Below are 23554 nucleotides of genomic sequence, written 5' to 3'. Positions count from 1 at the left end.
TGCACATGATTTGAGGTCTGTTCCTTGGGTTGGGATCAATCCACGAGGAAATCAATTCCAGCGCAGACTGGGGTTTGACAAGATGCAAACTGATTCTTAGCTCTGTCCCAGTTTGTGTTGCTGTAATCTGCTCCTCTGACACACCGAGTACATTAGCAATGATTAATTGATGAAGTTGTGCTCTGTGGCCTTTTAAGTGCAGTCACCAGAGCTGACATAGTGCAATGCCTTTCGTTTGGTGTCCAAGATTTGTCCTTTCTCCCCAAGATGAAAGTAGAATAGCACAGATGTTGAATGGGAAATGTGAAAGCAGTCAGCAGGACGGGCAGCATCTGTCAGATACTGAACCCCTCCTAGGAACTAGAATGACGCATTGATAGCATTAGCAGAGGCAAGTAACCAGACAGGTCTCAAGATTAGAGCTGTGGCATGCAAGACTCTTCACACACGAGGCAGTGGAAATCTGAAACGTTTTCCTAATAAAGGCTATGGATTCTGAGGCTGATTGAAATTCACAAAATTGAAATGTATACATTTTTGTTGGATATTATGGGAGGTGGGTGAGGATATAATGGGACGTGGAGCAAAGATGGGTAAATAGAATTGAGGTACAGATCAGCCAATTAATCTAATTCAATAGGTGGAAAGGCTCAAGGGAGAAAATACGGCCATAAGATCATAAGACATAGGAGCAGAATTAGGCCACTCGGCCCATCGGGTCTGCTGCGCCATTCAACCTTGGCTGATATTTTCTCATCCCCATTCTCCTGCCTTCTCCCCATAACCCCTGATCCCCTTATTAATCAAGAACCTATCTATCTCTGTCTTAAAGACACTCAGTGAATTGGTCTCCACAGCCTTCAGCGGCAAAGAGTTCCACAGATTCACCACCCTCTAGCTGAAGAAATTCCTCCTCATCTCTGTTTTCAAGGATCGTCCCTTTAGAACATTACAGCGCAGTACAGGCCTTTCGGCCCTCGATGTTGCGCCGACCTGTGAAGCTCTAAAGCCCAGCTACACTATTCCCTTATCGTCCATATGCCTATCCAATGACCATTTGAATGCCCTCAATGTTGGCGAGTCCACTACTGTTGCAGGCAGGGCAATCCACACCCTTACTACTCTCTGAGTAAAGAACCCACCTCTGATATCTGTCCTATATCTATCTCCCCTCAATTTAAAGCTATGTCCCCCCGTGCTAGACATCACCATCCGAGGAAAAAGGCTCTCACCATCCACCCTATCTAATCCTCTGATCATCTTGTATGCATCAATTAAGTCACCTCTTAACCTTCTTCTCTCTAACGAAAACAGCCTCAAGTCCCTCAGCCTTTCCTCATAAGATCTTCCCTCCTTACCAGGCAACATCCTGGTAAATCTCCTCTGTACCCTTTCCAATGCTTCCACATCCTTCCTATAATGCGGCGACCAGAACTGCACGCAATACTCCAAATGCAGCCGCACCAGAGTTTTGTACAGCTGCAACGTGACCTCATGGCTCCGAAACTCAATCCCTCTACCAATAAAAGCTAACACACCGTACGCCTTCTTAACAACCCTCTCAACCTGAGTGGCAACTTTCAGGGATCTATGTACATGGACACCGAGATCTCTCTGCTCATCCACACTACCAAGAATCTTATCATTAGCCCAGTACTCTGTCTTCCTGTTACTCCTTCCAAAATGAATCACCTCACACTTTTCTGCATTAAACTCCATCTGCCACCTCTCCGCCCAGCTCTGCAGCTTATCTATGTCCCTCTGTAACTTGTAACATCCTTCCGCACTTTCCACAACTCCACCGACTTTAGTGTCATCTGCAAATTTACTCACCCATCTTTCTATGCCCTCCTCCAGTTCATTTATAAAAATGACAAACAGCAGTGGCCCCAAAACAGATCCTTGTGGTACACCACTAGTAACTGGACTCCAGTCTGAACATTTCCCATCAACCACCACTCTTTGTCTTCTTCCAGCTAGCCAATTTCTGATCCAAACTGCGAAATCACCCTGAATCCCATGCCTCCGTATTTTCTGCAATAGCCTACTGTGGGGAACCTTATCAAACGCTTTACTGAAATCAATATACACCACATCAACTGCTTTACCCTCATCCACCTGTTTGGTCACCTTCTCAAAGAACTCAATAAGGTTTGTGAGGCACGACCTACCCTTCACAAAACCGTGTTGACTATCTCTAATCAAATTTTTCCATTCCAGATGATTATACATCCTATCTCTTATAAACCTTTCCAAGACTTTGCCCACAACAGAAGTAAGGCTCACTGGTCTATAGTTACCGGGGTTATCTCTACTCCCCTTCTTGTACAAGGGGGACAACATTTGCTATCCTCCAGTCTTCTGGCACTATTCCTGTAGACAAAGATGACTTAAAGATCGAAGCCAAAGGCTCAGCAATCTCCTCCCTAGCTTCCCAGAGAATTCTAGGATAAATCCCATCCAGCCCAGGGGACTTATCTATTTTCACATTTTGCAGAATTGCTAACACCTCCTCCTTATGAACCTCAAGCCCTTCTAGTCTAGTACCCTGTATCTCAGTATTCTCCTTGACAACATTGTCTTTTTCCTTGTGAATACAGACAAAAAATATTCATTTAGCACCTCTCCTACTTCCTCGGACTCCACGCACAACTTCCCACTACTGTCCTTGACTGGCCCTACTCTTACCTTAGTCATTCTTTTATTCCTGACATATCTATAGAAAGCTTTAGGGTTATCCTTGATCCTACCTGCCAAATAATTCTCATGTCCCCTCCTGGCTCTTCTTAGCTCTCTCTTTAGGTCTTTCCTAGCTAACTTGTAACTCTCGAGCGCCCTAACTGAACCTTCACATCTCATCTTTACATAAGCCTCCTTCTTCCTCTTGGCAAGTGTTTCAAATACTTTAGTAAACCACGGTTCCCTCGCTCGACCACTTCCTCCCTGCCTGACAGGTACATACTTACCAAGGACACGTAGTAGCTGTTCCTTGAACAAGCTCCACATTTCCATTGTGCCCATCCCCTGCAGTTTCCTCTCCAGCCGATGCATTCTAAGTCTTGCCTCATCGCATCATAATTGCCTTTCCCCTGCCTTTTAGTCTGAGATTGTGTCCTCTGGTTCTAGTTTTTCCTACAAGTGGAAACGTCCTCTCCACATCCACTCTATCCAGGCATCGCAGTATCCTGTAAGTTTCAATAAGATCCCCCCCTCATCCTTCTAAATTCCAACAAGTACAGACCCAGAGTCCTCAACCGTTCTTCATACGACAAGCTCTTCATTCCAGGGATCATTCTTGTGAACCTCCTCTGGACCCTTTCCAAGGCCAGCACGTCCTCACCGCCCAACGCTTTGCCAGCGTGTCTGACCTTTGAGGTTCTATGACGCCCTCCTCGCAGTTCGCAATGCTTCCAAGTTTTGTACCATCTGAAAATTTTGAAATTTGGCTGATTGGCAGCATGGTAGCACAGTTGCTTCACAGCTCCAGGGTCCCGGGTTCGATTCCCAGCTTGGGTCACTGACTGTGCGGACCTGCACGTTCTCCCCGTGTCTGCGTGGGTTTCCTCCGGGTGCTCTGGTTTCCTACCTCAGTCCAAAGATGTGCAGGTTAGGTGGATTGGCCATTGTAAATTGCCGTTAATGACCAAAATGGTTTGGTGGGGTTATGGGGTTATGGGGATGGGGTGGAAGCGTGGGCTTAAGTGGAGTGCTCTTTCCAAGGGTCGGTGCAGACTCGATGGGTGGAATGGCCTCCTTCTGCACTATCGATTCTATGATTCCTGTTTCTCAGCATTTGGAACAGGGTCAGTGTCTCCATCTCTGCGTCAGACGGTTGTGGATTCAAATCCCAAAGGTAAGCTTTGAGCGTTAAGATCCAGGCTGATTTACGGAGCAGTATTGACGGAGCGAGATATGAGGTGTTAAATTGAGACTACTTTTCTGCCTCAGGCGGATGTGAAGATCGTGCAAGCCTGATTGCAAAGAAAAGTGGGGGAGTTCTCCCAAGTGTCCCGGACAATATTTATCTCTCAATTGACGTCACAAAAATTCATCTAGTGTTTATCACTGTGCTCCTGGTAGGTGTTGACTGCTGTGTTTGGTACATTGCCACAGCAACATATTTTCAAAGTGCTTCATTGACTGTGAAGTGCATTAGGACACCCCGATATAAATGCAAGTCTGTGTTTTCTTTACAGATGCTGTATGTATTCAGAAGTTCGACCGAGGCCGCTTTTTTATGCCCACTGTAACAGGAAACTTTTGTCTTTACAGGTGGCTGCCGTGCTAAAGAAGTTGCAGCCAGATGTGCTCCTCACACTGGTACGTATCTGTGCAGTGTGACCAGTGGGAAACGGATCAACCAAGGAGTTCATGTGCATTGTGATTGCGTTTGAGATCATTTAGCTTGCTGGGAGCTAGTGATTAGCTTCATTGTGCCTTGTAGTGTGGTTATAGATTGAATTGTCCAATGGGTGCTCATCCTGTGGCCGTTCAGTTCTGACGGATGATCAGATCCAGTGGGGACAGCCTAGTTGTGGATGATTCTGATCAGGGTGACATCATTGTTATCAGTTCGCCATTTTATAAATGGGTCTGAAGACTGAATGTAGATCCTGTTAATGACATTATAACAAAGGATTTTTGCAGAAGGAGCTTGTTCCGTTAAATTGTAGCTGTGATCATCACTCCTGTCTGAAGAAAACATCTCAATATAGTCACCCAAAAACTGAGGCCGATGGGCTTGCTCACGATGTTTACTGATGTTGTGTAAAATAGCTGCCGATAGTTTGTCTGTTGGGTTCCTGGCCGAGTAAATCTTTGCTAATGATGCAAATTGCCACAGATGTTTCCAGATTCTGCGATACTTTGCTGTTTTACTTCCATGAAAATGCAAACCATGGCCTGGACTATCCAGCCTCTCTCCCGGCATCCTTTCCCTGCCCCAGTTCTTACATGTACCAACATACAAATTAGGAGCAGACCACTCGGCCCCTCAAGTCTGCTCTCCCATTCAATAAGATCATGGCTGATCTGATTGTAACATCAACCACACATTCCTGCTCAGCCCCGATAACCTCACACCCCCTTGTTAAACCTCACACCCCCTTGTTAAACCTCACACCCCCTTGTTAAACCTCACACCCCCTTGTTAAACCTCACACCCCCTTGTTAAACCTCACACCCCCTTGTTAAACCTCACACCCCCTTGTTAAACCTCACACCCCCTTGTTAAACCTCACACCCCCTTGTTAAACCTCACACCCCCTTGTTAAACCTCACACCCCCTTGTTAAACCTCACACCCCCTTGTTAAACCTCACACCCCCTTGTTAAACCTCACACCCCCTTGTTAAACCTCACACCCCCTTGTTAAACCTCACACCCCCTTGTTAAACCTCACACCCCCTTGTTAAACCTCACACACCCTTGTTAAACCTCACACCCCCTTGTTAAACCTCACACCCCCTTGTTAAACCTCACACCCCCTTGTTAAACCTCACACCCCCTTGTTAAACCTCACACCCCCTTGTTAAACCTCACACCCCCTTGTTAAACCTCACACCCCCTTGTTAAACCTCACACACCCTTGTTAAACCTCACACCCCCTTGTTAAACCTCACACCCCCTTATTCATCAAGAGTCTGTCCAGCTCTGCCTTAACAATATTCACAAATTCTGCTTTCACTGTCTTTTGAGGAACAGAGTTCCAGAGACTCTCCACCCTCAGAGAGAAAACATTTCCTCACCTCCATCTTAAATACGTGACCGCCTTATTTTTAAACAATGACACCTCATTCTAGATTCTCCCACAAGAGGAAACATCCTCGCCACATCCACCCTGTCAACACCCCTCAGGATCTTAATAAAGTCACCTCTTACTCTCCTGAACTCCAGTGGATACAAACTCCTCGCCTGTCCAACCTTTCCTCATCAGACAACCTGCCTATTTCTGGTATTAGTCTAATAAAACGTCTCTGAATTGCTAACTCTCAGAGCTCTGTAATCTCTCACCATTTAGATAATAACCCTCTCTTTTATTGCTCCTGCCAAAATGGACAATTTCACATTTGCCAATCTTATATTCTATTTGCCAGATCTCTGCCCACTCACTTAACCTATCGATGTCCCTTTATAGCCTCCTTACGTCGTCTTCACAATTTACTTTCCTACCTTTCTTTGTGTCACCAGCAAATCTCACACCCAGACCGTCCGTCCCTTCATCGAGTCATTGATAGAAATTGGGCTGTGGGCGCGATTCAGCGAACGCGTTGTGCCCGACGCGGGCACCATTTAGCACTGGTTTGCACAAATGTGGACCAGGTTGATGGCACCTCGGGTGGGGGCCTCTCACAGGGACAGGGCAGGGTGGTACCGTGGCACTCCCATGGCACCCGGGCACTTTGGCACTGCCAGTCCTGCATCTTGGAAGTGCCAACAAGGCACCCTGGCATGCCACCCTGGTGCTGTCTTGGTATCCGCGTGGCACTGCCAGGTTTCCAGGGGCACTTCCAGGGTGCAGGCTGAAAGTGCCAAGGTGCCCGGCTGCCAGGTTGGCACTGCCAGGGGTGGAGGGGAGAGTCTTGCCCATTAGAGGGGGGTGAGGGGGTTTCCAGGGGCCACTAGATGTTTGGGGAGGTAAAGAGGGAATGGGTTTTGAAAGCTGGGGAGGCCTGGAAGGGGCTGGGGCTGTCGAGATCGGGACTGCCGTTCAAAATGGCGGCCGATCTTCGAGGAGCCGGTCTTTCTGGTGAGCTCAGCTTCCCAGTGCAGGAAATACCAGCAAAGTGCTGGTGAATAGCAGGGTGAATCTCGGCGCTGCAGTTGCTGAGAATCACATGCCAGACACACTGGAAAGCGGATTTTGTTTTATGTCCGCTGAATCGCGCCTTGTGAGCTTAGGATGTATTCCAGAAATGTGGCAAATCAAGTGGTTATTTGTTTAATTTCAGCGTGGCATAAACACAGATAGTGGGCACACTACTCGAGAAGCCTCGTTTGAAGGAATCAGTCAGTAAGTACTCTTTAACAGCCTTTGCTCTTTCATTATATTGGTAGGACTCCGAATATATAATTGAATGATTACAGCTAATTACTTAACTGCACATCCAGGGCATATTGCCAGTGTACAAACTCTTGCAGATTGACTCCTTTTCCACTCAGGAGATAGCCAGTTGCCCGATTGAGACAATAATACAGTCCCTACTGTCGGGCATTCCTGCACGCCTTTGCATTCTAACTGAGATCAATACAGAGGCGCGTGAGTTTAATGAACAGACATCAGAGTTGTATGAGTACAGAATGTGGCAGGTAGAAATGCAGGTACCTGTTCGACTCGAGGTGGCACACCAACCCCTGGAAATTGTGGGTTCAATTCTCACTTCAGATTTGAGCACATAATGAGGGAGTGCTGCTTTGTCAGAGGTGCCATTTTTAAAGTAGGTCCAAGTGAACATTAAAGAATTCCCTATTCGGAGAGCAAGGAGTTCCCCTTTCAAACCCAGCATTCCTTCCTCCGTCAAAACATTCAGATCCCGTATTCGGAGAGCAAGGAGTTCCCCTTTCAAACCCAGCATTCCTTCCTCCGTCAAAACATTCAGATCCCCTATTCGGAGAGCAAGGAGTTCCCCTTCCAAACCCAGCATTCCTTCCTCCGTCAAAACATTCAGAAATGGGTTTGCTGTTTTGGGAGTCGAGGAATTGTGGCGGAAAGGCAGGAAAGTGGAGTTAAAGCCATAATCAGTTCACCATGATCAGGCCCGAGGGGCCAAATAGACTATTTCTGCTGATTGTATCTTATTAAATGTTTGAGATGGGGCTTTACATTCCTTTCCATGACGAATAGACCATTCAGCCCCTTGAAGAACTCTAAATAGGCAGGCGGACTCGAAACGTTAACTGTGTTTCTCTCTCCACCAGCGCTACCAGACCGGCTGGGTTTTCCCAGCATTCTCTGTTTTTATTTCAGAATTCGAGCATCCACAGTGTTTTGCTTTTATTCAGCCCCTTGATCGCGTTCCGCTGTTCAGGCAGATCGTTGCTGATCTGCGTCACAATTCCATCCATCACCTGGGTTCTGTGATCCTTCATACCTTTCTCTAACAAAAATCTATTCAGCTCAGTTTTGAAATTTTCAATTGACGCCCAGCCTCAAAGTGCACCATCCTTTTGAGGGAGATAATTATTTTAAACATCTTAGTTCGATCATACTGTACTCATCTCTATGAGGGGAATAAAAGGCTAGGCTGTGTAACCTGTCCTCATACTTAACTCCTTCTGGCCTTTGTATTATTCTGGAGAATCCGCCTGACACCCCCTCAAAAGCCAATATATCCTTCCTGAGGTGCCCCAGAATGTGTCGTAGGAATGGATTTCTAATTTGCTGGGCAGGGTAGCATCATGGTAATGTTCCTGGACGAGTAACCAGAATCCTGTCCTAGTCCTCCAGATGCTGGAGTTCAAATCCCACCGCAACAATTGAGGGAATTTAAATTCAATGAATTAATTAATCTGGAATAAGCTGCTAATCTCTTTAACAATGATCATGAAAGCAGTGGATTTTCACACAAACCCATCTGCTTCTCCGATATCCTTCAGGCAAGGGAGTTTTCCAACCTTACTTGGTCTCGCCTCCACGTGATCCCAGATCCACAACCATGTGGTGCCCACTTCATTGCCCAATGAAACAGCCACTGTTGCAGATAAGCATGGACTGTAGTGAGAGGGCAGCTGACGACCACCGTCTCGCGGAATGTTGGCTGCGTCGGTGACACACATCCGAAAAATACATTTTTAAAAAGGGCAGAGCTAGTAGCTCTCCAACTTGTGGCTATTTTTGGAGCAGTGCAGCGTTTGCATGCATTGGTATCTGGCTGGGATCAGCTGGGTGGGGGGGGGGGGGTTCATTGAATTGTATCTGTATTTAGGGGGTCTTGGCAATTACTGGTGGAGAGGAAGGAACATCAATGTTGGAAACCCCATACGCTGCCTGCTGTTGAACATCCCTCATCAAGGACGAGCCAGTTCGAGCTGAAAATTAAATTCTGATGTGCTGACTGCCGACCACCTCCCAGTTCAGCCTGTTGCTGCTTCTCTGACTCGAGCCTGGATTCAAAGTCACTCTGTACTAAATATCAAAGTGATTCATCCATGCCACAGTTTTATATTGGCCCCCGAGGAGGACATGACTAACAAATGCAGGATTGATGGCTGTTTTTGTTACATCTTCACTTCCCCAACTAGACCGAGATATTATTCCATCCGTGGAAATCGTCTTGAGTTTGATTTATTAAAGGGATAACTTCAAGTAAGGAGGATTTTAATATCCGGGGATAATATTGTCAGGTGTACTAATTCGTGAAAATAATACCCAAATCCTCCTCTGGATCCAGCAGCATTATGGATAATGCTAAGCTGCTTTAGTGGGCGGAGGGTAAAGAATTTACTCCTGATTTTAAGAACTATATTGAGTAATTACACAGACCTGCAAATCTATCATCAACCTTGAACTGTCGAGCCCACTAAAATAAACACAGCCCCACGAGTAACAATCTGATAGAAAGAAAGATTTGTATTTGTATCTCTCTTCCGTAAGAGATGCTAAAGTGAAGTCCCATCTTCCCCTTGGACGAACATGGGAATCAGACGCCACTTAACCCATCGAACCTCCTTCACCATTCATTGAGAACGTGGCTGATCTATGACCTAACTCCAAACGTCTGTCTTTTCCCCCCTCTCCCTTAATACCTTAAACTGCCAAAAACCTACCAGTCTCAGTTTTAAAATCCACAATTAATCTCTCATCAATTGCCATTTACAGAACAGTGTCGCAAACGTCCACCATTCTTTTTGTTTAAGTGATTCCTAATTTAACTCCACAAGGTGTGGTTCTAATATCTCTTAGCCCCAGACACCCCAACTAGCAGAAATAGTTCTATTTATTCTATCTGTTCCCCTTAATCATTCAGCCCATCAAGTCTGCACCGGCCCTTGGAAAGAGCACCCTGCGTAAGCCCACACGTCCACTCTAGCCCAGTAACCCCACCTAACCTTTTGGACACTTAAGGGGCAATTTAACCCGTTAATATCTTGAAATCTTCAGTCTAATCACTCCTTGAGCACATAAATTCCAGAGAATATAATCCTAGTTTGTGTAATCTCCCCTCAGCTTGATTCATGGATCGAGTATTATCCTCCTGGCCCTCCGCTGAACTCACTCCTGGTATAACAATATAAAAACAGAAAACGCTGGACAATCTCAGCAGAACTGACAGTCTCTGTGAAAGAGAAGGGAGCTAACATTTTGAGTCTAGATAACTCTCTGTCTCCCCTGGTATATCTTTCCTACGGTGTCAAACCCAAAACAGCTCACAGTGCTCCAGAACCAGGTTAGGGCCCCACTTGTCCTCACTTTTCACCCCACCAGCCTCCGCATTCAAAGAATCATCCTCCGCCAGTTCTGCCAACTCCAGCATGATTCCACCATCAACACATCTTCCCCTCGCTCCCCCTGTCAGCATTCCATGGGAACTTGTTCCCTCTGGGATAAGCTGGTACACCCCTCCATCACCCCCAACACCTCATCCTTTCCCCACAGCACCTTCCCATGTAATCGCAGAAGGTGTAAGACCTGCCCCTTTACCTCCTCCCTACTCACCAGACACCTGCCCTAAACATTCTTTTCAACTGAGGTAGCACCTCCTTCAATCTGATCTATTGCATTCGCTGCTCCCAGTGCGGTCTACTCTACATTGGAGAAACTAAACATAGATGGTGACCGCTTTGCAGAACACCTCCGGTCCGTCTGCAAGCAGGACCCAGACCTTCCTGTCGCTGCCATTTCAACTCACTGTCCGGCTCTCACGTCCACATGTCCGTCCTTAACCTGTTGCAATGATCCAGTGAAGCACAAATTGGAGGAACAGCACCTCATCTTCCCATTAGGCACTTTACAGCCTTCCAGACTTTACATCGAGTTCAACAACTTCAGGCTGTGAACTCTCTCCTGTCCACCTTCACCCCATTGTTTTTATTTCTATCAGTTTATTTCTATTTCTTCCATTGATTTGTTTTCCCTCTCCATTGTCCCCCCTCCCCCCACCCGACTTGGGCCTAGTCGCCCTTTGACACATTGCTAACCTTTGTCCTGCCATTCACATATTCTAAACTCTTTATGTGCCACTATCAGCTCTCTACTTAGCTTCAATCACCCTCATTCACAGTCCTTTTATCTTCTGTCCTCGACATCTTTGACTATCTCCAACTATTGTTGGCCCCTATCCAGCCCCCCCCCCCCTCCCCCCACACAGTATGAATCTGATCCTATTTCCAGCTCTCTCTCGCTTTGACAAAGAGTCACCCAGACTCAAAACGTTCGCTCCCTTCTCCTTCCACAGATGCTTTCAGACCTGCTGAGATTGTCCAGTGTTTTCTGTTCTTGTTCTATCTTTATTAATGATGTGGAGATGCCGGCGTTGGACTGGGGCGAGGTATACCTCGCCATTCACCTGAGGAAGGAGCTGCGCTCCGAAAGCTCGTGTTTGAATCAAACCTGTTGGACTTTAACCTGGTATTGTAAGACTTCTTACTATCTTTATTAAGTCCAAAGTGGATAACCTCATATTGTCTGCATTAAAAATTCATTGTAAGAAGTCTTACAACACCAGGTTAAAGTCCAACAGGTTTGTTTCAAACACTAGCTTTCGGAGCGCTGCTCCTTCCTCAGGTGAATCATTGACCACAGTGTTGCCCATTCCCTTCATCTAACTATGTCTCTTTGTAATTTTACACTTCCACCTACAGTGTTTGCAATGCTGCTTATTTTTATCTCATTGACAAATTTGGTGACGTAGCTTTCTATCCCATCATCTAGGTCGCCAAAGAATACAGTGAATACCTTGAGGCCCCAACATTACAGGACTCCACTTGTCCAATCCTGCAGTTAGAGTTTGCTTCTTTTCTCTTCCTGTCCCTAGTGGCGTTTGAGGCAGTTAAACATCCGCTAAGCGTCCGTTTCCATGGCTAGTTTCTCCTGGAACAGGTCACTAACCTGACACCAGGGTCTATAACTTGAGGGGCTCCACACCACTTCCAGCGTAGCTGATCAGGAGAGGCTGCTGCTCTTTACCTTCTGCTCTCGGTGTGTGTTAGAAGGATTCACAAGTTGATAGTCGCAGTCTGTTTGACCATGTTGGATCGTGTTCGTGGCTATCCTGTCCCAGAGTGGCACTTGATTTGGGACTTCTGACTTAGAGGCTGGGGCATTGTCCCACAATCTCCTCCGTCAGTTAGAGTGGCTGCTTGTTATACCTGTCCCGTCTCCTGAAAATCAGCCAATTTCCCAAACGGTCAATCATTTGCCTTTAATTCCATGAGCTTCTACTTCAGTTCATGGTCTCTGTTGAGGGACTTTATCAGATGTTTTCTGGAAGTCCGTATAAATAGAACATAGAACATTACAGCGCAGTACAGGCCCTTCGGCCCACGATGTTGCACCGCCCTGTGAAACCCCTCTAAAGTCCCTCCACACTATTCCCTTATCGTCCATATGCCTATCCAATGACCATTTGAATGCGTTTAGTGTTGGCGAGTCCACTACTGCTGCAGGCAGGGCATTCCACGCCCGTACTACTCTCTGAGTAAAGAACCTACCTCTGACATCTGTCCTATATCTATCTCCCCTCAATTTAAAGCTATGTCCCCTCGTGCTGGACGTCACCATCCGAGGAAAAAGGCTCTCTATGTCCATCCTATCTAATCCTCTGATCATCTTGTATGCCTCAATTAAGTCCCCTCTTAACCTTCTTCTCTCTAACAAAAACAGCCTCAAGTCCTTTGGCCTTTCCTCATTTGATCGTCCCTCCATACCAGGCAACATCCGGAAACATTCACCTGTCCACTACTTTAGTTATTGTTCCAAAATAATTCAATCAGATTCATCAGGCCTGACCACCCTTTACAAAACCATGCCGGATGTTGGGCGAGTTGCTCCATGACTCCCTGGTTTTCCCGTCTTCATTTTTAAATAGCAGAGTGACATGCACCACTTTCCAGTCTAACGGAATGGTCCCTGAAACTGGAGAACTTTGAAGATTATGGTTAGGATATCTGCAATGTTCTCACCTACTTCCTTTAAAAACCTGGGCTGGGGTTCTCCAATGCCCCACCGGGTGGGAAAATCCCCAAGGGGAGGCGTGAATCCCCTATTCTCCGGCGTTGTTTTTCGGGTGGTGGCGGGATTCTCGCCACGCTGGTCGGGGGCCGTTGACAGCGTCCGCCCCCCCCCCCCCCCCCCCCGGGCGATTCTCCGGGCTCCGATGGGCCGAGTGGCCATCCAGTTTTGGCCAGTCCCGCCGGCGTGAATTACTCACCTCACGCACGGAGGGACCTGGCAGGTAAGTGTACGGGGGTGGTCCTGGGTGTGGCACGTGGGGGGGATCCGACCCCGGGGGGCCCCACGGTGGCCTGGCCCGCGATCGGGGCCTACTGATCCTGCGGGCGGGCTGTTTCTGTGGGGGCCTTCTTTCCTCCGCGCCGGGTCCCTGTCGGGCTCCGTCATATTGCCCGGTGAAGAAAACCCCAGCCGGACCGCGCATGTGCGAGATCACGCCCGCCATTCTTGCTGCTCTTTATCGTTCCTATTTACCAGGATCTGTGCTTATGTGCTTTTAGTTTTATCGCTGAAAACAGACACATGTTAAAGCTTCTCGCCTAGCACTCGTCAGGACATTCGCCAGAATACCAAACATAAACGGAACAATTTATACTTCATGAGAAGAGAGTGCTGACTGATTGGCAAGCTTTGTTTGAATTCAAACCAGGCAGATTGATTCTGATTAGTCAAGACATTGCCCTGGGAGGCCTTTGCTTCCCTGGTAGCCCGGAGACGGATACTATTAGCTTGGAGGGACTCAAAGCCCCCGAAGTCAGAGACCTGGCTATCGGACATGGCTAGCTTTCTCTGGAGAAAATCAAGTTCGCCTTGAGAGGGTCACTGTTAGGGTTCACCCGGAGGTGGCAGCTGTTCATCGACTTCTTTGCGGAAAATTAATCATCAGCAGAAGGGGGGGTTTAGGTTAGCGTAGATTAGGAGGTTATTAATGGTGGGACCTGTTAGGGAGGGAGGTGGTATTGCACTATGTTTATGGTCTCATGTACATTGTTTATATTGCTGCTGTTGCAATGCCAAAAAAATACCTCAATAAAATGTTTATTTTAAAAAAAGACACTACCCTGGGGAATAAACAGCTGACACCTATTTTGTTCAGTTGAAACATGCGCTATGTGTATACACGTTCTTTCTGTCTGCAAAGAACAGGGCCCTGTGAGTGAGCCACACTGCAGCCCGACTGATAATATTCAACTGGTTGTCAAAATCGTTCTGACCAAGGGCAGCACGGTGGCACAGTGGGTTAGCACTGCTGCCTCACGCCGTGAGGTCCCAGGTTCGATCCCAGCTCTGGGTCACTGTCCGTGTGGAGTTTGCACATTCTCCCCGTGTCTGCGTGGGTTTCGCCCCCACAACCCAAAGATGTGCAGGGTAGGTGGATTGAACATGCTAAATTGCCCCTTAATTGGAAACAATTAATTGGGAACTCGAAATGTATTAAAAAAAATTGTTCTGAGCAGACTCAGGATTGTTTAACAAATATTGTCCAATTGCAGAATGACATCTAACGTTGGGCACTGACTTCACCGGTGACCTGGCTAATATTTATCCCTAACCATCATGAAAGCAGATTATTTGATCTTTTATTGCAATGCCGTTTGTGGGATCTTGCTGTGCGTGGATTGGCCGCCCTGCTTTCCACTTTACGAACATTCTAAAAGTACGTAATTGACTGTAAACGGTTTGGGGCATGGGGATGTTGCGAAAGGCTCTATGTGAATGCAAGTCCCGGTTTTGTCAACCCCTGGGAGGGAGTCTGCACCAGCTCTGCCCCACCCGATGGTGCTGCCCCTCCCCAAGACACTGTTTAAATTCTGATACGCTGAGTGTGTGCAGAGTTAATTCATCAAGATGTTTAACTGCACTTCCCTTTTCATTTCTAATTCACTGAAAGGGTTAATAAAGATGTTTCTCTGGAGGGAAAGGTCCACCGCTAACCTCCAGAAGACTCTCACAGCAAATCCTGCAGTGCAGTCACACACAGCAAATGAAAATCAATCAGCTTTCAGAACGCCCAATATATGTATACACAGATAATAAAACCTGATTAGAATGGAAGCCTTAACCAGCCTGGCAAAAAATTACACATTGTGAAATGTTTTATTGTCTGCTAATCCTTTGCCCCTTTACCCCCAGTGAAATTAGATTTCATAAATAGGCTCATAAAGTGGAGTTGAAAATTGCTAACAAGGCAAGTCCTGACCCTTGTTCCAAGCTAGTAAAGAAGTGATTGCTGCTTATTGCTGAGGTGGGCTACATGCAATCACGCATCTCATTTAGACTCCAGACAGGGCCTGTTAATGCCAGCCAGCCTTTCAGAATTAAAGCACCTTGTTCTGGAAGATCAAATACAGATGATGGGCGGGATTCTCCGACCACTCGCCGGGGGCGGCGTGAATCCCGCCCCGACGCCAGCTGCCGGATTCTCCAGGGGCGGGAATCGTGTCACGCTGGTGGGGGCCGTTGGCCACTCGGCCCCTCAAACCTGTTCTGCCATTCAATTTGAACACGGCTGATCGGATTGTAACCTCAGTCCCACATTCCTGCCCACCCCGATAACCTTTTACCCTCTTGTTAATCAAGAATCTATCCAGCTCTGCCGTAAAAATATTCAGAGACTCGGCTTCCTCTGCCTCGGGAGAAAGAGTTCCAGGGACTCACCGTCTCAGAGAAAAACATTGTGTTTTTAATATGATGAAACGTTCCAGGGTGCCCATTACAAAGCAAGGTTTGACACGGAGCCATGGAAGGTGAGGTAGATGTTAAGAAGTGTCTTGGAGATGGAAAGAGAGCAAGAAGGGGATAGGTTTGGTGCCTCAGCAGCAGTAATGCAGCAGTTAAAGTTGGCGGTGCTGAAGTGACCAGAGTTAGGTGTGTGAAGGTAAATCAGAGGATTGTGGATGTGGAGGGGATTAGAGAGATAGGAAGGGGGAAGGCCAGGGACAGATATGAAAAAAGGTTGAAAATGTTAAAATTGTGGCATTACTTGACCGGCAGCCAGTGTTGGCCAGTGAGCACAACGGTGCCAGGGAAATGAGGCTTGTTGTGAGCTCGGAGATGGAGAAGGCTTTTGGATGACCTGATTTATGGTGGGTAGAACTTTGGGATTGCGTTGGAATAATCAGGTCTGGAGGTACCATAGGCACTGGGAAGAGCTTCAGCACCACATCAGCTGAGGCAATGGGTGATGGAAACAGACAATCTTAGTGATGCCAGAGATAGGCAGCCGGATGTGTCCGTTCAGGGTCAAATCTGACAAAGGGCTGAGCAGTCTGGGATCCAGTAATTCTACTCGAGCCCAGACAGGGCCTAGGTTTAATGTTTCTTCTGAAACTCAACATCTCCAGTGCAGCATTCCCCATGGTTCCGGAGCGTCCGCCTAGATTCCGGACTCTGCTCTCTGCCCTTGTGACCTTTTGAATCAGCCGAGGCTGATTTAAGGAAGTGTGCGATTAGGGAAATGAGAGTGTCATTGCTCAGAGTGGGGAGAATGTGAAACTCACTACCACAGGGAGCAGTTGTGGCAAAAATGTTTTCAAAAGGAAACTAGACAGATATATGAGCGAAATAGTGGTGGAAAGAGATGCTGAAGGGGCGAGATCAGGTAGATAGAACGGGAGCAGCCTTGGAGATAGGGTCGATGCTGTGAGGGTGTTTCCCCTTGTGGGAGAGCCTAGGAGTCAGAGTAAGGAGTCACACATTTAAGACGGAGATGAGAAGGAATTTCTTCTCCCAGAGGGTAGTGAATCTTTACCGCAGAGAGCTGTAGAGGCTCGGTCATTAAGTATGTTCAAGGCTGCGAGAGACTGATTTTTAATCAGCGAGGGAATCAAAGGTTGTGGGGATAAGACAGGAAAGTGGAGTTGAGAATTATCACATCCGTCATAATCTCATTGAATGGTGGAGCGGACTCGATGGGGCGAATGGCCTAATTCTGCTCCTATGGCTCATGGTCTTACGATAGCATTTTAAATACTTTGGTTTTACAGCATCCGCAGGTCACACCAGGATTTTATCTTGAAAGCTTATTTCGGGAGAAACTTAATTAAAGTGGTGATTATCAAATGAAGATGTAAGTGGAGCAGAGTAGATCTGGACAAGTTGGCACTTGACATGCTTGTTAAGTGAGTGATTACAGGATTGCAATGGAAATGAGCTGATCCCAGGTCCAGAGGACTTGCTGATGAGCTGTTTGTCATCATTTTAGGGTGGGGAGAAATGGTTTTGAAGGTGCTCACAGTGAGGAACTATCGTTATTCCATCAAACATCTGAGGAGGATGTCAGACTCTGCTGTCATCAGACTGCTTTCAGTGAAGAAGGAAGCTACAAAGCAACAGTGATACAAGTAAAAAAAATTACTCCGAGTAGTTAGGGTGTGGAATGTACTGTCTGTGAGTGTGGTGGAGACAGATTCACACAGCGAGTGGTTAGGATCTGGAATGTACTGTCTGTGAGTGTGATGGAGGCAGATTCACACAGCGAGTGGTTAGGATCTGGAATGTACTGTCTGTGAGTGTGGTGGAGACAGATTCACACAGCGAGTGGTTAAGGTGTGGACTGTACTGTCTGTGAGTGTGGTGGAGACAGATTCACACAGCGAGTGGTTAGGGTCTGGAATGTACTGTCTGTGAGTGTGGTGGAGACAGATTCACACAGCGAGTGGTTAGGGTCTGGAATGTACTGTCTGAGTGTGGTGGAGACAGATTCACACAGCGAGTGGTTAGGACTTTGAAAGAATTACCTCACAGTCCCGCTGCTCCTTGCCTTTCACCCATAGCCCTGCTAATCATTCCCCTTTCAAAGAGAACAAAGAACAAAGAAAAGTACAGCACAGGAACAGGCCCTTCGGCCCTCCAAGCCTGTGCCGACCATGCTGCCCGACTAAACTACAATCTTCTGCACTTCCGGGGTCCGTATCCCTCTATTCCCATCCTATTCTTGTATTTGTCAAGATGCCCCTTAAATGTCACTATCGTCCCTGCTTCCACCACCTCCTCCGGCAGCGAATTCCAGGCACCCACTACCCTCTGTGTAAAAAAGACTTGCCTCGTGCATCTCTAAACCTTGCCCCTCGCACCTTGAACCTGTGCCCCCTAGTAATTGACCCCTCTACCCTTGGAAAAAGCCTCTGACTATCCACTCTGTCTATGCCCCTCATAATTTTGTAGACCTCTGTCAGGTCGCCCCTCAACCTCCGTCGTTCCAGTGAGAACAAACCGAGTTTATTCAACCGCTCCTCATAGCTAATGCCCTCCATACCAGGTAACAACAGGTTAGGTGGATTGGCCATGCTAAATTGCCCGTAGTGTCCTAATAAAAGTAAGGTTAAGGGGGGGGGGTTGTTGGGCTACGGGTATAGGGTGGATACGTGGGTTTGAGTAGGGTGATCATGGCTCGGCACAACATTGAGGGCCGAAGGGCCTGTCCTATGCTGTACTGTTCTATGTTCTATCCTGGTAAATCTCTTCTGCACCCTCTCTAAAGCCTCCACATCCTTCTGGTAGTGTGGCGACCAGAATTGAACACTATACTCCAAGTGTGGCCTAACTAAGGTTCTATAATGCTGCAAAATGACTTGCCAATTTTTATACTCAATGCCCCGGCCAATGAAGGCAAGCATGCCATATGCCTTCTTGACTACCTTTGCCACCTGTGTTGCCCCTTTCAGTGACCTGTGGACCTGTACACCTAGGTCTCTCTGACTGTCCATACTCTGAGAGTTCTACCATTCAATGTATATCTGCATTAGACCTTCCAAAATGCATTACCTCACATTTGTCCTGATTAACTCCATCTGCCATCTCTCTGCCCAAGTCTCCAAACGATCTAAATCCTGCTGTATCCTGTGACAGTCCTCATCGCTATCCGCAATTCCACCAACCTTTGTGTCGTCTGCAAACTTACTAATCAGACCAGTTACATTTTCCTCCAAATCATTTATATATACCACGAACAGCAAAGGTCCCAGCACTGAATCCTGCGGAACACCACTAGTCAGAGCCCTCCAATCAGAAAAGCACCCTTCCATTACTACTCTCTGCCTTCTATGACCTAGCCAGTTCTGTATTCATCTTGCCAGCTCACCTTTGATCCTGTGTGACTACACCTTTTGTACCAGTCTGCCATGAGGGACCTTGTCAAAGGCCCAGCTGAAGTCCATATAGACAACATCCACTGCCCTACCTGCATCAATCATCTTTGTGACCTCCTCGAAAAACTCTTATCAAGTTAGTGAGACATGACCTCCCCTTCACAAAACCGTGCTGCCTCTCACTAATTTGCTTCCAAATGGGAATAGATCCTGTCTCGAAGAATTCTCTCCAGTAACTTCCCTACCACTGACGTAAGTCTCACCGGCCTGTAGTTGCCTGGATTATCCTTGCTACCCTTCTTAAACAAAGGAACAACATTGGCTATTCTCCAGTCCTCTGGAACATCACCTGAAGACAGTGAGGATCCAAAGATTTCTGTCAAGGCCTCAGCAATTTCCTCTCCTGCCTCCCTCAGTATTTCGGGTCTGTATCCATTTATCCATTTCCCTTTTGAAAGTTACTATTGACTTTGTTTCAATCTGGCTCCTCTGATTACAGACCCTGCTGTCTCTGGAACACTTAATAATTTGAGCACCTTTATGAAACCTCCCTTTAACCTTCCCTGCTCGAAGGAATATAATTCCAGCTTCTCCAGCACCCCCTTGCCTTGACAAATTTGAGATGGTCCTTGCTGCTGATCTAACGGAATTATATTTGGCGAACCAGTCATAGACATAGACGTAGAACAGTACAGCACAGAACAGGCCCTTCGGCCCTCGATGTTGTGCCGAGCAATGATCACCCTACCCAAACCCATGTATCCACCCTATACCCGTAACCCAACAACTCCCCCCTTAACCTTACTATTAGGACACTACGGGCAATTTAGCATGGCCAATCCACCTAACCCGCACATCTTTGGACTGTGGGAGGAAACCGGAGCACCCGGAGGAAACCCACGCAGACACGGGGAGGACGTGCAGACTCCACACAGACAGTGACCCAGCCGGGAATCGAACCTGGGACCCTGGAGCTGTGAAGCATTGATGCTAACCACCATGCTACTGTGTTGCAGTCAGAGACTGTTGACGAACCATGAATCCCTCATCAAACACCACTCACACCAGACTAACTGATCATTCAACTTGCTTCATTGTGGGGTCTTGTTGGGTGCTTGACTGTGACCTCTGTTGGTGACTGCATTGATTTTATTTGGAACATTCCGACTGTGCAAATTAGAGCATGGGGCAGTTTCTATTGTTTTAATGTCTCCTGCACCTGGTTCTCCTATTTTATCTCCTCATGTCCTTGTTATCGAATAATTTTATTATTCTGAAAGCTTCCAGTTGTTTTCCTGCTGTGCTGGTTCCAGTCCCAGTTTTCAAACCAGATCGACGAGGCGGAGGGTTAGTGAAACCTGCACCAAGCAAGAGGACTTTGTTAATTTTGAATAAACACTTTACCCAAAACACCTTCAGTGGGGGTGAAAGGTGATGGTGTGTGGGAGCTTTCTGAAGGTGTGGGCTTCTGGGGTCAAGGTGACGTTTCCAGGGGTTGAGTTGCTGGGGTGGGGGGGGGGGGGGGGGTTCCAAAGGCAGAGGGGGTGGAGGGAAGGGGGGGGTTTTCAGGGGTAGAGTTGCTGGGGGAGAGGGGGGGGTATGGGTTCTGGGAGAAAGTTGCCAGGGAAGAGGCAGAGTTGCAAGTTGGGACGGGAGGGGGTGCGGTGCGGTTCCAGGGACATAGTTTGGGGGGGGGGGGGGGGGGGGGGGTGGTGGTTTCCAGTAACAGAGTTGGGGGTTGCTGGTGGGGAGGAGGGTGCAGTTTATAGGGACAGAGTTGAGGCAGGGGGTGCAATTTCCAAGGGCAGGGTTTTTTGGGGGGCTGTGGTTTCCAACTCTTTGAGTTGGGGAGGATAGTGCGGTTTCCAAGGGGCAGAGTTGTTGAGGTGGGCGTTGGGTGTGTGGTTCGCTGGGGCAGAGGTATTTTGGCGAGGGGGGGTTGCGAGTGGTGGAGGGGGGCAGTTTCCAAGGGGCAGAGTTATTTGGGGTGGGGGGGGCAGTTTCCACGGGGCAGAGTTATTGGGGGGGGTGCGGGTGGGAGGGGGGGCAGTTTCCAGGTGCAGAGTTATTGGGGGGGGGGGGGGGGTGCGGGTGGGAGGGGGGGGGCAGTTTCCACGGGGCAGAGTTATTGGGGGGGGGGTGCGGGTGGGAGGGGGGGCAGTTTCCACGGGGCAGAGTTATTGGGGGGGGGGTGCGGGTGGGAGGGGGGGGCAGTTTCCAGGTGCAGAGTTATTGGGGGGGGGGGTGCAGATGGGAGGGGGTCAGTTTCCATGGGGCAGAGTTATTTGGGGGGGAGGGGGGGGCAGTTTCCAGGTGCAGAGTTATTTGGGGGGGGGGGCAGTTTCCAAGGGGCAGAGTTATTGGGGGGGGGGGTGCAGGTGGGAGGGGGGGGCAGTTTCCAGGTGCAGAGTTATTTGGGGGGGGGGGGTGCAGGTGGGATGGGGGGGCAGTTTCCAGGTGCAGAGTTATTTGGGGGGGGGGGGCAGTTTCCAAGGGGCAGAGTTATTTGGGGGGGGGGGGTGCAGGTGGGAGGGGGGGGGCAGTTTCCAGGTGCAGAGTTATTTGGGTGGGAGGGGGGGGGGGCAGTTTCCAAGGGGCAGAGTTATTTGGGGGGGGGGGGGTGCGGGTGGGAGGGGGGGGGGGGGGGGGCAGTTTCCAAGGGTCAGAGTTGCCGGCGGTGCTTTGATAAGTGATGTAATTGGTCAGTATCTGGTGAATTAGCTTTTTCAGTGTGTAGATTCACTCGCACTGATTTCGACCTGACATTGTAACTGAACCTCCCTCTCTCAGCCCGCTGACATCGTAATTTGTGTTTTATTCCCTCTTTACGACCTTCAGCCCATTTCTGCTCTGTTTAACAAAGGGCTAATGGGAATAATGTGGAGATGAGAGGGTTGAAGGAGCTCTGCACAGAGAGCATATTTTCGTGAAAACTAAAATAAAATTGATTCTCTTGTTCCCAGGTTCAATGTGAACAACACTTTGCTTCACCCTGTAATCATGGAATGGTGAGTATCTGTTCAGAGTTGTGTGTGTGACTGTGGGTGAATCACGGTGTTATGTAACATTGTGAATGCTGTCTGTGTCGCTGTATCAGTCACTCGTTCCCGGCTCCATTTATATCATATAAAACATTCACAGGAGCGTTGTGAAACAACATTTGGTATTGAGTCACATGGCATGAGCTGAGGCAACTAGAAGGTTGTCAAATCGAGTTTCAAGGAAGAGAGATCAGTCGAGAGGTTTAGCGGGAATTCCCGGACCCGTGTATCTGCCGGCACGGCTGCCATTGGTTGAGTAATGGAAATTAGGGTTGTGCAGGGGGTCCGAATTGGATGACAATAGCCTTTTTCACTTTTTATTTGTCTGTGCCTTTTGGGTGTTGTTTTTCTGGTGGTGTTATTACCAGATTAATAACTCAGAGGACTGGTCTGGTAACTCGGGGAGCAGGAGCTGTAAACCTCACTGTCACCGTTTGCGAATTTGAGAACAAAAACTAAAAATAAAAAGGTGGGGGGGGCATAAGAAAACCCCCCCAGCAGGTTCATTGTCCTTTCGAGAAGGAACCCTGATCTGGATCTGTACGGGACGACAGGCCCACCCCAATGTGTTTGACACACAACTGGCCTCTTGAGGTGAGCTAACAAGCTGTTTAATAATATAATGATAATCTTTATTGTCACAAGTCGGCTTACATTAACACTGCAATGAAGTTACTGTGAAAATCCCCTAGTCGCCACATTCCGGCGCCTGTTCAGGTACACAGAGGGAGAATACAGAATGTCCAATTCACCTAACAGTACGTCTTTCAGGACTTTCAGTTACACCAAACCTTTACAGGACGATAAGTACCTGCAAAAACACATTTAAAAATCTCACTGAATGATTTTTGCAACCTTTATTTAATGGATATTTGTGGTTAAGCTAGTTCCATTTGTCAGTGTGGCCAGGTCATGTCCATCTCTCAGACTCTGCGATTTCTCACCTCCAGTTGGGTCGGCTGCTTATTGTTTCCCTACAATCGGTGTTTTAAATTCACAAACACCCAAATGAGTTAGCATAATTTTGCATAATTTGATACTTCTCATTCTTCATCAAGCCCGGAAGGGTGATGATGCACATTTACACAGAGTTGTTGTGATGCAGCCTGAAAGGGCAGCGGGAACAGAATCAATAACCTCAAGGAAATTGGATCAGTGTTTGGAATAGGAAAACCTTGGGTGGGGGGGGGGGGGGGGGGGGGGGGGAGATGACGCCGCAGGGGAGTGGAATTAATTAGAGAATTTGTTCATAGAGCC

General features: G+C 47.8%; 1 protein-coding gene across 3 annotated transcripts in view; it reads left to right on the top strand.

Annotated features, from left to right (window-relative positions):
• The window catches only part of pepd (peptidase D), a 224675-nt gene that overhangs the window by 51342 nt on the left and 149779 nt on the right, over nucleotides 1-23554 (top strand). For all 3 annotated transcript variants that reach the window (XR_005461732.1, XM_038806189.1, XM_038806190.1), the window contains exons 5-7: nucleotides 4273-4320; nucleotides 6950-7011; nucleotides 22220-22264. Coding sequence is in view for 2 of the 3 variants with exons in the window: in XM_038806189.1 (XP_038662117.1) it covers nucleotides 4273-4320; nucleotides 6950-7011; nucleotides 22220-22264 (155 nt within the window). In the remaining variant the exon portion in view is untranslated. The remainder of the gene's footprint in view (nucleotides 1-4272; nucleotides 4321-6949; nucleotides 7012-22219; nucleotides 22265-23554) is intronic.

Source organism: Scyliorhinus canicula, chromosome 9 (assembly GCF_902713615.1).
Source record: "Scyliorhinus canicula chromosome 9, sScyCan1.1, whole genome shotgun sequence".
Classification (NCBI taxonomy): Eukaryota; Metazoa; Chordata; class Chondrichthyes; order Carcharhiniformes; family Scyliorhinidae; genus Scyliorhinus; species Scyliorhinus canicula.
This window is presented reverse-complemented; position numbering and strand designations above follow the sequence as displayed.